At 39.9% G+C, this 15,389-nt stretch overlaps 1 protein-coding gene across 14 annotated transcripts in view; it reads left to right on the top strand.

Annotated features, from left to right (window-relative positions):
• Positions 1-15,389, top strand: part of MEF2C (myocyte enhancer factor 2C) — a 139,468-nt gene that overhangs the window by 88,619 nt on the left and 35,460 nt on the right. For 10 of the 14 annotated variants that reach the window (XM_082783651.1, XM_082783659.1, XM_082783664.1 and 7 more), the window contains 2 exons: positions 13,446-13,505; positions 13,651-13,788. In XM_082783651.1, the coding sequence (XP_082639777.1) occupies positions 13,446-13,505; positions 13,651-13,788 (198 nt within the window). Of the gene's footprint in view, positions 1-13,445; positions 13,590-13,650; positions 13,789-15,389 lie in introns of all 14 variants that reach the window. The other 4 variants (XM_082783656.1, XM_082783653.1, XM_082783655.1 and 1 more) reach the window with 2 other exon arrangements.

The following is a 15,389-nucleotide window of genomic DNA, read 5'->3' as shown; positions in this document are numbered from 1 at the left end:
TGGGAAGTTGTGTAAATCCTAACCTTGATAGGAACATGGGAGATAATAATAATTTGATAATAGTTTCAACACATTCACGTCAAGGAAGAAACCAAAAACAAAAACTGTTTCCAGTTTTGTATCAGGTTTCTAAGGGCTAGTTATGATATGGAAAATCATCAGCAGCTTTTTCTTAAAAGGAAAAGTGACTCTTCCGCAGATCTTTGAAAGACTGATTGTTGGAAAGAATGCTTGAATGCCCCATAGGTCTTCATGGGTGAAGGCGTCTCTGCATTGTAACTTCTGATGAGGAATGGGATTTCTGAAACCGTATTTGCTTGATCTGGGCCACTCACATACTAACCACATGCTGCTGGGCTTGGATCCTGTTCTACAGCACCAAGTTCATACTGTGTCCTTAATAGGAAGCCTCACACCCTAGCAGTGAGAATGCCTCTCTGGAGGTCAGGTGCATAAATATTAACTATTGCCAAATTGAACTTTCTATGTCCCTAAATCCTTTACTGGACATGTTCCATAGCCATTTCCTGTTACAAGGCCCTTTCTTGCGGCAAGGGAGTTACAGCAGGGTGTGGATTGCTTTTTATGGCTTCACTGTAAGCTCTTGGGTGCATGTCAAAGCAATGTGGCCAAAATGGAACACTCCTCGATGACCATTTTTCTACAATGTCCCTTTAAAAAAATGTTTATTTTCCAAACGACTCTTAAAAAGGTGTGCTCTCATTTCTCTGTCCCTAGATGTTTTCATTTATAGCTTTCAGATGTTGGCAGGTATAGGGGTGTGTTCTGTCTAATTGGCTTCATTAGCCAAACTGCTGAATTGTGAGGACCCTTGTAGATACCTATATGCAACAGTTCTGAGTTGGCTTGCATCAGCAGTAAGGAGTTCATTTTCTAGAATGAAACTTACCTGATGGTAACACCCATGAGGGGTTCACAGCTGAAGCTGCACAGACATTTTATGCTGTAGGCTGAACAAAGGTAAGAAGCTTCTGACCTTAGACTTCAGGTAAAATGCTGGGTCCCTGAGGGTTATACAAACCTCTTTCTCTTACAGAATAAATTGTTCATTCCCTTCCCATTAAGAAGTCTGAGAGTCCCTCTTACTCCTTCTGTATAATCTTTTTCATGGGAGAGATGGTCTTATTTCCACCTCTTCCTTAACTGACAGTGATGGAGCAAAACAGAGATGACCATTCTGCAGTAACATCTGCTTCCTACTTATCTCCATGACCAATTCACTAGCAGGAATAAAAGAAGTACTTATCCATTCCCCCCACTGATATTTTATTGAGGGATCTTGTGATCTAGCATACCCCAGGCAGAAACTCCTGCCAAACTTTAGAAACACTTTAAGTAATATGCTGTAGCATATTTGAAAGTTTCACGTTGTTGAGAAACTCCAAACAAACCTCAAGACTGTGAAACTGCCTGCAGAGACTAGGAACAGAATTGTGCAGTTCCAAACACAAGATGTTTCTATATGTCTAATTCATATTTTTTTTTTCTTTATGTGCCAACTGTCCTCTTCATGTAAAGAATCTTGTAGCAGTGGTTTTCACTGAAATTTTTATTATTTGGGATATTGCTTGTCCCATTTGCTACTGTAAGTGCTGTGAGAAAGTCTGGGCCTGCTGAAGTCAGTTAAGATCTGTTTGCCAGACTTTTGATTTTAAGATTTCTATAGTAAGAGGCAAAACCACATGTATTTTGAGGCAAGCTTATCTTGTCTTGTCATAGTCTCTTATTTCTTTTGTACAATCAGCTTCTGCTTGATTTTAAAATTTAATTTTCATATTCAAATTCAAATGTACAGAAAATATTAGAGACCCTGTAGTATTCCTTAAGAAAAGCTCAATTCCTCACACGCAACATGGTTTTGTAAGACTCTGACTGAGGCTGTCTGAGGAAACAGCTGTGACAGCATTATACCACCAAGTTATTTATTGCCTCTCCCCAACAGAGGTTACCAGCAGAGTCACAGGAGGGGAATGCATGCCCACCCCTCAGCTGCTCCACCTCCGCCACTTGGGTGCAGGCCAAGCAGCCTCAAGTTGCTCTTCTTGGGCAGCAATGCAAGGTAATTTACTCCACAGTGGCAGAAGACACCAAAGCTGGTCTCCCAGAGCCCTCAGACATCCTTACAGAGACAGCACTGCGCATGCACTCATTGCAGAGGCCTTCTTTCCACCTCCACCAAGTCATGGAGGCATGGAAACAGGCCTAAGCCTTGCTCTGTTGGTCCTCCTGTGAAGTTAGTGGGCCCAGGGAGAAACATCTTTTGTAGCCCACATAATTCTCTGTGTGGGAATACCATATGATTAAAGGCTTGAAGATTTCAGACAGCGGGGCTTTGGCAGGCCAATATACCAATTTTTCTTTACAAAACTGTAATTTTGTCCAAAAAAAGAAATCCAGTTTTACAATGAAAAACCCTACCAGTTAAAATATGCTTTAGCTGTTTCTAAAAGAAGCTGAAATTTTCACGGAAAGATGCTCAGTTTCTGAATGAAGACTTTTTTGTTACTTATTTGTTTTTCTTGTATATTTTACCCTCTCCACCATTAAGGTACTAGTAGGTCCATAAACTTTGCTCTCACATACACATTTCTGGTCAAACTGTTCTAACTGGAGTCTGCTTGCCTTTCTCAAGCAGTGACAATACTAGAAGTGCTCTGTTTCTCAAGTTTTTTTCCCTACCAAACAGAGTGCTGAAGCTGACCATTGTCATGTTAGTTCAACTTAGCCTGTACTCAACAAAGCTACAGCAGGTAGCATGTAAGCCCTTTTTTTGCAGGTATTTGTGAGGTTGTCTGAAGGACTGGCTTCCTGGGATGATCATCCAGTCTGGTAGTTTCATCCAGCTCCTCCACACAACTTCTCACTGTAAGCTCTCACTCCTTCTTTGGTTAGTATTTAGGTGAGATGTCTGTAAGGTTCAGCTTGAAAAGTTGCTGTCTGAATCTTGCTACCTCTGTAGGATTTTCCATGGGAAAACAGGACCCACTCCTTTGTTACTTGCAGATGACACTATGGTAAGCAGACAAATGTATATCACAGTCTGGAGATCTTAGCAGCTGTTTAATGATAGATACAATTTTCACAAATGTTTCTGGTAAATAACAGAACTCATATAAATTGTTGGTCTAACGAGGAAAGAAAAAGAAAATAAAAGAAAAAAAATATGTCTTAAATCAAGTATGAAAGTCTGCATCAATTGAGTCATCTGTTTTCACATTTAAAACTACGGGCCAATTTTTCCTCTCAAATAGTGCTCGCTCACTCTAAGCCTTGTGGAGAAATTTCCTTCTCTTTCTCCTTGGTGAAAACTTGACTCTATCAGCAGAACAGGGAGCTGATGGTTATTGCTTTGTTGCTATTTAAGACCTCCATTCTCCAAAGGAACAGAAGGCTAGAGTTTCAGAGATCTAACCTCTATTATAATTCACCATTTAAAATATATATATATTGATTTGAGCATTTTTACCAATGGATAAAACAATTATGGTACTATAAAAATAAAAGGGGATGTTCTTTTGCCTTTAAAAGGAACAGCTATTCAGCAACATTTGCTCATTGTCATATTGGTAGGGGTTTTTTTGTTGGTGGTGTTTTTTTATGTGTTTTTCTTTTTTCTTTTTTTTTTTTTTTTTTAATAACCTGCAATTTGATCTGCTGTAAAATAGATGTTCAAATTCTGGGAAGAAAAAAAAAAAAAAAAAGAAAAAAAAAAAAAAAGAAAAGAAAAAAACACAACCCTCTGTTCAGAACATTGATACATTCAAGGTTTTTATGGGAGACCTCCAAAGAAAACCCAGGTGCTGAAGGAAGTGGTGTTCTTGCCTCAGTGGGTGGCATTTTTACTGCTGCGTCAGTACTGCTGCACCAGTTCAGTGATGTTGGAGGTGCTCTGTTTCAGATGAAATGGAAAAGCAAAATGTTGTGGTCATCAAAGATTCCCTCGTCCCCTGACTAAGAATAAAGGTGTTTGCCCCTGGTCAAGGAAATATTCCATAACTTACATCCTATGTTACAGCTTTGTTTGTCAGAGATATTTGCCATTTCTACTCCTGGAAACTTCATTGCCTAGTATAGCTGACACAAGTTGACTATATGTTCACCCCAGAATGGCTGCATTTTTAATGATGTGTGAAGCAGTCCTAAAACATTCAATTTCAGAGTCTTTTTAGGATCTTCTAGAACATAGATAATGTTCAAAATGTATGCAAAGTATACCTCATTATCAGCTGCCATTCTTTCTTTAATAAGTTTTTTTTGTAACAAAAAGATTCTGTAAAATATGCGTTACTTTGTTTATCATGTTTCTCAAGTATTTTGACTATGGCATTTAGTATTAAAGGTTATCATTTATATCATGGAAAAACACCAGCTGCATTTGAAATAGTTAATTTCAAATTAAGTTAATTTCAAATTAAGTTTCTGCAGCCATTTATATTAAGGCCTGCATGTTTCAAATACTGTGTGTTTGAAGCGATAGCAACCCTGATGTTAACAGACTTGGTAACACCACTGTACATCTAGAATAACTCAACTGGTGTCTTTACAGCTGTTCCAGCCACAGATTTACACTAGTGTAAATGAGATCTGACTTCAGCCTTGCATTTGTGTATATATCTGACTAAATTAGACACAAATGAAAATGTTGAGGGCAGCGCTCCATCTGGAAGGGATGGAGTCAGTGGAGAAGGATTATAGATAGACAAACATAAAAAGGAGGGAAATAACAACCTGTTGATGATTACAGTGTTTATTTTTAAGTGGCCTCCTATTCCCTAAAGAAGCTATGAGGATTCTGCTGAACTACTGTAAAGTTTATTTTTCCATTCATACACTTTCTGTGTTTGGCAGCAAAACCTAGTACAAATCAAATATACTATGTCACACAATATCTTCTTCTGTTTTAAATATGCCCAATAAAGTTTAGAGAAAATCTGGCTTTTTTAATACTTTGTATATTTTAACTGTTTTGAAAAGTCAGTTAAAGACATAATGGACTGATACCATGCTGTGGCCCAGGGGCAAGAGGCAAGCCAGAGATGCATCTATTCTGGCTTGAGGCCATCTTTGCATCCCTTGGCAGACAGGCTGCTTGCAGGCTGGTGGTGTGTCTGCCTCAAAGCTTCTGCAAGTAGCCAGGATGTAGAAGCGCTGTCTTCACAGGGTCGTCCCACAAATACTGACCCTTGTGAGACCATGGAAGTCTATTTTCTGTAAACCCACATCCCAAGACAGAGAATGGAAAGCTGGGTATTTGCCACAGTGCTGTGGCGTTGACCTTCATTCTACAGATGGTCATTGAATCATAGGGTCATTAAGTTTGGAAGAGCCCTCTGTGATCATCTGGGCCAACCATCATCCTACTACCAATGTCACCCACTAAATCATGTCCCTAAGGTCATAGTGCTGTAGCCCAAGGCATACGTATGTAGACAGGGCAGCATGCATAAAGACTGCTGGCAAGAACTGGGAGCGGGATGAAGTTTTCTGTCCTAACCCACATCTTCCATATTTCCATTAGTTGAACACAGGGCCTGCAACTGGTCTTTGGGCCCCCAGTCTGAGGTTATAGTCACAGGGTTGCACAAGGAGCAGTGAGACCTGTTCGATCCTAAAACACAAATATCCTGAGAATATACCTTTGATCCAGGTAAATAATCTGCTAATTTAGTATATGAAGCACTAAAGTCAATCTCATGGAAGTTGTCTGCTTTTTTTTATTATTTTATTTATTTATTTATTTATTTATTAAACACAGCAGAGCTGCGCACGATTTTAATTTTAACCCTGTCTTTGGATGGAAAGGGTGCATTTGATAGTACGGTAAATTTTGACTAACATCTAAAACATCTAATTTTATTTTTTACCATTTCACTCTTATGTAGGGGTTTAAATCATCTGCAGGGATGATTTTATCAGAAGGTGTAATCACAACTAGATTGGCATTGCATTTATGTCACTAATCCCATCACCGTGACAGTGGTACACTGGTAAAGTGCTGGGGACAGGGCTGGGGACAGGGAGAGCCACCCATGGGTGGCAGGGATGCACAGCCTCACCCGCTGCTGCCTGTGCCTGTCCCTACCATCAAAGCCAGTAAGTGTGATCTCCTCCACTGAGGGTAGTGCAGGAATCCTACCTCAGCTGCCCACAGGATATGCGGGGTCTTCATACCTGCAAAGACAGATGAGGATAAGCTTGAGGGATAAGGAAATGACCCTGCTTATAGTCTCAGGAATTACTCAGATTTAAATTTTTAAAAAATAGTTTACAAATGTGATGACGGATGGGCATGTTTTCCACATCCCATGAAATAATTGTGAGCATAGCGGTGTGAGCTGTGTTATGTGCAATGACAGAAATTTCAATACAAAGCTTTAATGCCAGCATTGTCATGCGATTCGGTTTTGTTTCCTTCTGAGAAAACCCAGAAATATGCATGGTTTAGATTAGTTGCTATGAGATCTCTGAATTTGACATATCCATCTTCTGTCTGTACTTCTATAAAGCCAATGGTGTCCTGCATAATGCAAACCCTGGCAAGTTGAACCTGCTGGGCCTGTTTTAGGGAGCAAACCTCCACTCTATCCCCACCTCCAGCCTCCCTGTCTCCCCAAAAGGCAGTCAAGGCAGCAAGGGTGCACAGAAGCTCCCTTGTGCCTGAGTCACCTAGCAGACCTACAGGGAGGAGAAGCAAACACCCCACTGTCCCAGTGCTCTTTCCGAACACTGTGGATTAATTTGGGTTTGTACCTGCATGACAAAATATTATGGAGGATATGTCTTGGCCCGTGTCAGGAGCAGGAGTGGAAAGGAACAGGCTGAAATTTGCAAGCAGGTAGAAACCTTGCAGCCCAAGGAGCTTGCAGTATATACATAAAGGCATCCATAACATGCTGGTTGATCATCTGAAAGCAAAGAGAAGCAGATGCTACTGGCACAGGGTGTCGGCATTGTTTGGTTTCACAAGAGGTGTGATTAGAGAAGGTACTTGAAGGAGGAGAGAATAATCACTTGGCATGCAAAACTGAGCCACAAATCCAAGCTGAGGGTTGGTGTATTGTAGTGAAAAACATGCTTATGTGTATTCATTTGAAGAAGAGAGACGTACAGGACCAGACAATGGAAATTTTTTTTTTCTTTGAAACTTATGTGAAAATAAAATAGTAACAAAAAGGTTAACATGTGGTTCTAGAAGTTCAGCTATTGTATAAGCCCTGTAGCTTATCTCAAAAAAGGCATAAACCACAAAAGCATTTTACAATTTATACAAAAGAGGTAAGAAATGTTCCATTTTTCTCTGTTACTGGTATACATTTTTTTTTCTGCCTGGAGCTTGTTAGATAACAGTAAGTATAATAATGTTTTATCTGATTCTCCTAAACATGCAATTAAAGTGCATTAGTACCAGCATACTAGTTTATGTTCATTATTCAATGTAAAAATCTAACTCTACATTAATGGAACATAAAATTTCAGATTTTAGTTACACAGAAGTCAGGGAATTCAGATGGACGGTTCCCATAGCAACCTACCTCTTCCTCTTTGTGTTTTTCATTTCACTAGAATCTTTCATTACTTGATTGCACCATACATTGTACAGTGCAATTTCATCATAAAATTTCATCATTATATAACTGTGCAAGAGAAGACAGTGAAGGTTGTCTTCACTCCACACTTACTAACTTTAACGTTTCTGTTGCACAGAGAGCAAACAGATGCTTAAATGAATCAGGCCCATGATTTAAATATTTCCTGCATTTTAGAGGGTTTCCATAAATTTGGCTGGGTGCTTTGGAATGGCTATTAATGCTAAAGCAATTGAACACAATAGCATATGATTTCTTTATAATTGGTTATTTTCTGCCCTGCCACGTAGATATGTGGCTCCAGTGAGCAAAATGGAGACCAAACCATTTTTCATTTGTGGCTGGAAGATTTCTCCTATCCAGATAGAGGAAAGAGATAGTGGAAAATAGAGGGCACTTGTGGTTTTTGTCTCCTGACAGTTGAGTGTAATACACCAAATTACATCTTTGTGGATTCTTATGGTTGCTAGTGATGTTATCAGTTAGACATCATTATGGTAACCTCTAGACAACATAACAAATACGGGAATTAGTAAAAGCAGACCCGCGATTCTTAATTTTTCTGTAGTGGGAGTTTTGAGTACAGATGAAATGACAATGAGATAGTACTTCTCATAACACAAATGAAGATAGTGATTAACCTTGTAACAGATAGTTGAGTCTTTCATCCACAGGATATATAAATAGAACATGCAGATTGGGCTAGTCTAAACTTTTTGGGGACCTTATCAGCTGACCTGGTCTTTTACTTTGTCAGCTAATGTAAGCATTTACAGCCCAAGTATCTGTGGCTTTTCAAGCCTTACAGTGTTATGGAGATCAGCTCCCTGGTAGATAAAGCTATTAAGAAGAAATGAGAAACCCCTCTACAAAGATCAAAGATGAACACACTAAAAGATAGGATGAAAAATAAAAGAAATAAAAAAAAATAAAAGAAAGAAAGAAAAAAAATGAATTTCTGGCTTTTTCCATTCTTCATGTTAAAGAAATTCTAAAAGAAGATTGTACTGCACAAACAAAGAAAATGAAAGGCTTTTCCTCCTCAAAAGCCTTCAAATTGTGATGATTTCCATTGCCTTGATAAAACCACACCCGGCTGATAGTGCCATATTTTCTTTTGTGCTTTTGTAGTGATGATAAATTTTGCATGAAGTGCAAGTAAATAGTTGTTTATACTTCATTTTACAGCAGCCAGTATGTCACTAAGTCAGCACTTCTCCTCAGAGATTTATAGAGCAGGATTTAGGCTAAATTGCTGGCATATGAGATTTCAGCCAAAGGTTGTTTTCCTTTAACCATTTTGTTTTTCAAATGCCATGGCTTGTTTTAGGTTATTGGAGTATAATTACTTCTTTAATTGCTTGGAAAAAGTAGAGCCTCCATAGCACCAAAAAAAAAAAAAAATAAAAATAAAAAGGCTTATTTTCTTTAAAAATAACTGAAATCTGGCTTGGGGTTCTCTAGAATGCAATGCACTATACAATTGTGTAATTTTATCCTCTTAAAAATTCCCTGAATAGTCATTAAATCTTTGGAAACTAGCTAATCTCCAGGAGGATGCTATAGGTCTGGCTATTTTCCAGGGTTTGCAAGAGGCTATGACAGCTTAACATGGTAAGAAAAAATATTTCTAAGTCACTGCAAGACTGGGTCAAAGACCCTAGCCTGCTGAAACCCAGTTGGCCTTCTTAATGACTCCATTCTTCTCTGAGGTTCAGAATCAGCCTCTGTAATCAAGAGGTGACGCAGAGCTGAGCAGGAGAGGGAAAGTTTGACATGGAGTCCAGAGAGCTTGTGAATAAGGAGGAATCTGTTAGATATCGGTCAGTTCCACTTTTAGTTGTGTTGTATCAGATGTGTTGAAGCACAATAACAAAAGAGCTTTATGAGAGGTATGGGTTTGGTAATAATGTAGAGAGTAAAGTAACACACAATGCAGCAGAACAGACAAAACAGTATTGCATGTTGAGAAGCCAGAGATAATGATAAGATGCTTAGGATCATTATATTTGTCCTGAATACCACTCGTTACCTTACTGCAGAGGATAAGTATGTCACTTTTAGCGTGCTACCCTCTCCAGAGGAGGACTGTGCATTTGTGTGTATGTGTCTGCACAGTCTACTAGTCTGTTCTTCTGTCTTTTTCCTTATAACTTTTTCATTCTTTATTCAGTGCCAAGGTAATCTGGCACAAAAAGAGAGACAAAAGCAGGGGTCTTACAGACAATGAAATATCAACAAGGTTCATGAAAATGTGTTCCTGTGCAAAAAAAAAAAAAAGAGATCAGGAAAATATTCCCAGAAAGTGAGAAAGTATCCCAGCTGAAGGCAGGGTTGCAGCATGATTCCTTACACACAGAGGCAACAATGGACCTACAGAAGGATGGGCAAGGGGCAAGAGATGCCTCGAGAGACCCAGAGACAGGAAATCTTCTCTGTTCATTGCACTTTTCCCCAAAAATGCAATTCATACAGAACAAGGCATTAGTTCCAGCACTCAAAAAGCTAGAGCTGGGACTGAAGCACACTTGTGGATAATTATGTTGCCTAACCTTATCACATTGCAATTCAGGGGAGGTGGGCAGGGAGAAGGGCACAGGATCAGTGAGCTGGACTAGCCATGTCAGCCAAGGCACCAGTCAATCACACTGGACTGGGGAGTTTTGCAAGGGAAAATTTTGCCTCTACTCTGTTAAAGTTAATTTAGGGTAGAATACCAGCATGGTTTTTCTGATTTTGGTCTTTGGGTTTGTTGTGGTTTAACACCAGCAGGTAGCTCAGCACCACCATACCACTTTCTGATTTCCCCTCCACAAAAGGATTGGGGCAGAAAATATGAAACAAACAAACAAAAAAAAAAGCACATGGGTTGAGATAAGGACAAGGAGATCCCTCACCAATTACTGTCATGGAGAAAACAAACTCTGAACAGGAAGATTAATGTAATTTATTGCCAACTAACAACAGACTAGAACAGTGAGAACTAAAAGCAAACAAAAAACACTTTCCCTCCATCGCCTCCTCCCTCTGAGCAGTGCAGGGGAATGGGGAATGGGGGCTGCAGTCAGTCCTTGACTCTTCTTCTTTGCTGCTCCTTCAGGGTCCCTCTCTGCCCTTGCTCCCCGTGGGGTCCCTCCCACGGGATGCTGTCCTTCCTGAACTGAGCCTGCGGGGGCTGCCCACAGGCAGCAGCTCTTCAGGACCTGCTCCCACACGGCTCCATCCGACGGGGTCCATCCATCCCCCAGGAGCAAACTGCTCAGCACAGGTCCCCCACGGGTGGGCGGCAGCTCCCCCCAGACTCCCTGCTCCTGCGGGGGCTCCTCTCCACGGGCTGCAGCTCCGGCCCGGGGCCTGCTCCTGCGGGGGCTCTCCATGGGCCGCAGCCTCCTCCAGGCCACATCCACCTGCTCCACCGGGGGCTCCTCCACCCATGGGGGGGCTGCAGCGTGGAGATCTGCTCCATGTGGGACCCATGGGCTGCAGGGGGACAGCCTGCTCCACCAGGGGCCTCTCCCTGCACAGCCCACAGGGGAACCACTGCTGCCTGCCTGCCTGCAGCACCTCCTGCCCTCCTGCTGCACTCAGCTGGGGGCTGCAGGGCTGGTGCTCACTTCTCACTCTCCCAGGTGCTGTAGCACAGATTTTTGTTTTCCCCGTTCTTCAATCTGCTCTCTGAGGCCCAACCTACATCGCTGACAGCCCAGCTCTGGCCAGTGGCAGGTCCCTTTTGGAGCAGCTGGAGCTGGCTCCTCTCTGACATGGGGCAGCTGCTGGGCTCTGCTCACAGAGGCCACCCTGCAGCTCCTCTGATACCAAAACATTGCCATGTAAACCCAATTGGTTTACTGTGCCTGCTAAGTTTATGAATATAAAATGGATTAGTTTATATATATAAAAGGGAATTTTCATTTTTACAGCATTGTATTGTGTCTATTAACTCTGTAAAACAACAGCTGATTGCAGAAGTCCTCTTTATAATTGGCTTGTTTCAAGCTATTAGCAGTAGAAATCAAACATGACTCTGTCATGTAGCTAACATCTAAACCATAAAGGAGAGATAAGTGGGTGTGGAGAAGTGGAGAGAGTCATTCAAGTTGTCTCATCTTAAGGTTCGATTCAAATGCATTTATAATTTTTTCTGTGAATCAGAAATAGCTCATAGGATTAAATGTGAAGTTTTATAGGTAATTGAATTTTGAAAAGCGCTACACTGAGCTAGCCTTCCACAGTTACCAAAATGTGTTTGAGAGGTCCACAACATGGACTTGGAAGGCTCAGATCTCATAAGGGTGAACACCACCATTTTGTTGGTGTGAAGAAAACACGAGATTCAAGTCATGTGTCTCCACAAGTTCAGTAGCATTATGGCTTCTGCAGGACTAAGATGGCCTTTTTCTTCCATCTTGTGTAAAATACAGAAATGAAGTCTAATTTTTAATATATAAATGCAGTATACAAAATCAAAGTATGAAATTGTAGTACTTGGATATTTAACAGTGCAAAATTGGGCATTGCCATAAAGAAAGCAATTAAGGAAAGTACTTTTCCAAAGAAACAAAAAGCTCAGAGTAGAGGCAGCCTTTCTTAGGAGCCAAAAAAAAAAAAAAAAAAAAAAAAAAAACAAGGTAGAGCATCAGACACTAATCACACAGCATCAGCATAGCCACTTAACAACACAGGAGTGCTATGTAATCTATGTGTTGTAACTGAGATTTCTCAGCCAGGCTTCAGCTGAAACCTGTGAACTGTTTGATAATGTTTGTAGACAGCCAAATGGACTCTTTGAAGTGTTTTTGACCAAAGAACTCTTAAAGCTAAATTTGAGAAATCTTACGAATATTGACTTTGTGTACTGTTGCTTGTATTGGACAGTCCACAAAGACCTGTTTCTCATATTCTTTTACCTTAATGCAGTGGGTGACTGGTAGATCAGTTAAAGCCTGTTAGAGGCCAGGCAACATACCTAAATTGTTAGCTACTGATTTTATTTGGTTTTTATCTTTTTCATCTCTGTTATTTATCTTGGTGATGATGTTCATGGTTCTGAGCGTCAACTTGAGCTGCTGAACCTGAAATTCATCTGTTTTGACTCTTTACTAAGCATCTGTTCTAGCAGTGCTTTTTTCCTTTATGTTAAACTTCAGCACTACACATTTGTAGCATACTGGAGTCAATAAAAAGTAAACACTATGTCTAGAAGCTCTGAATCAGTATTTCACAGCCATGTTCACAACTCTCTCCTCCCACTTGTCCTGCCAAAAGCATGCATTTAGGAATGTCAGGGCACTGTTAATGTCATCCCTTACATCAAATTCAAAGGAAGAATTTGATTTAGTTACTACTTCTTCTGTGAAGAACATGAATTGCTGCCTGCTACTTTTTTTTTTTTTTTTCAATTTCTTCCTCCTATATCTTTCTTTAGAAAAAAAAAAAGGAAAACACAGGGTATTCCAGTCTAAACAGTATGTGTCCTTTGCTGTTAGTGTTTATTAATATGTGTAAATACGTTTAAATGAGTTGTTTTCTGGGTGGGTATCTTAACCTCTTAATGCTATCAGTTGTGGTGGGAGTGGGGGGTACTAACACAGACACTTTGCCATATTGCTAGCTTCATTCTTTATTGACAGCTTCCAGTTTCAGAGGGAGGAGGTCTGTATAGTCTTGTCTTGCTACTCATAACAGGAGACCTATAGCATCACTGTGGCGTAGACAGTTTCTTTCCCTAAATTATAATGTAAAACCTTCCACCTTCGGACGGTTTATGTTACTCTAACACTGCTGAGTCTTTTTTGCAGCCTATGTCAAGGATTGAACTTTCCAAATTATGTATTTCAGACATTGAGAAAGAAAGGACTTAATGGCTGTGACAGTCCAGACCCCGATGCAGACGATTCAGTAGGTCACAGCCCTGAGTCTGAGGACAAGTACAGGAAAATTAATGAAGATATTGATCTAATGATCAGCAGACAAAGATTATGTGTAAGTATTCTGAGCTCCCATTCATTTTTTTTACTTTTTGATATTTCTCTGAACCTGGCAGGCATTGAACAAGAAAGAAAACAAAGGTTGTGAAAGCCCCGATCCTGACTCCTCTTACGCCCTCACCCCACGCACTGAAGAAAAATACAAAAAAATTAATGAAGAATTTGATAATATGATCAAGAGCCATAAAATACCTGTAAGTACCAAAGGTTAGATGGCTGTCTGCTGATAACTGCTGCAGTAACAAACCATAACCCTTTCAGTTCTGGCTTCTTAAGGAAAACATTTCAGCTGGAAACAGGCTTTAATAGCCTGATATATAATTAAACACTGTGGTCAGAAAATTTCACACAACATATTTTTTTTCCAAGTCTCTACCTCTGACACGCAGACAAAGCCTACTATAGGTGAAACCTACAGAAGGAAGTGAAATATACATATATACATTATATTCACTTGATTTACAGAACTGTTTTACCACACCACTTGCACAAATTATACCTAAAAAATAACGATGGAAATCTTTCTTTGTGGACAGGCTAACAAACCCACAGAATACTTTCTGTGGTGATATAGAAAAAATGATGTAGAACTGAAATTCCTTTATATATAGCAATTAGTACATTCTGTGCGTGTCACTTCAGTTCTCGAGTGTCTCTGCCAAATTCAGTTTCAGCACTGAAGGGTTACAGCTACTTGCTCGCTGCAGAGAAACAGACTGCATGAGAGCCTAATGGTAGGATTCAGACATGTTTGTGTGTTGGGGTGATTTTACAGCTTTATCAGAGAATTTGCTTTGACCTCATCAGCATTTCTTTAATGCTTTAACATGAGCTAAATTTTGTTTTAACCAAGTCAAAATTTCTAACCATCAGTCATATGCCTTGCCAGATATCTAAGAGAAATAACTCTGCATGTGCTATTTTGTTTGCACAAGACATACAGGGGGAAAACATTTTGTCATTATGCTTAATACAAGATTTTAAAAACTGACAAAAAGAATATGGAGGTTATGAAGACTATATATTTGGCCCTTCTTCTGTATGGAAGAAAGGATAGCAGTCCAAAGATTTGCCCAGCTCCAAGGAAGCATCTGAATTTGGATAAATAACTGCTTGCTTCTAAGAAAGATCATTTGGATATGTTCCTTACTCATTCCCACATGAGGTTGTATGGTTAGCTACCACAGAGGATGTCTGCTCACCCAGAATGACAAAGTTGGTTCTGTTGTGCACAAAGTCTGATATCTAAGCTGAGAGTACCTCTTACAGATTCTGTCTCATACAGTGTAAATGTTCTTTCAATGAATTTTCAGGAGAAAAAGAATCACCCGAGTTAATTAAAATATGAAGTTTTGATATCCTGTCAAACATGTTTTTGCAAAAATAATAATAAAGATTTTTCAGGTAGTCCACAATGGCACCAAATTTGACAAATGAGTGTTGGGAATGACTTCTTAAGAATGCCCAACATGTATATGGAACATCAGGGAGGTATAAATGTATATTCCGTCTTTCTTACCTCCCTTTTTATTTACTTCATTTCTGTACGAGTTTTTCTCAACAAAATAGTTTTAAAGCTGTCACCACGAGTTTGGTTTCTCAGGGTGGAACTCAGTTTGACAAACAATGACTGCAACATTTAGCGTGACTACTATAAGCTAAAAGGCTTAGCCCTTTTTCACATCAAAATCTTAGCCATCACTATTCCTTTCCTCTTTCAAGAATGACCTTTCCTTTGTTCAAATAAAGTGACAAAAATTTCAATCCGATAGGATTTAACCAAGAAACTGTTCCA

Source organism: Aythya marila (assembly GCF_965140915.1).
Source record: "Aythya marila genome assembly, chromosome: Z".
Lineage (NCBI taxonomy): Eukaryota > Metazoa > Chordata > Aves > Anseriformes > Anatidae > Aythya > Aythya marila.
This window is presented reverse-complemented; position numbering and strand designations above follow the sequence as displayed.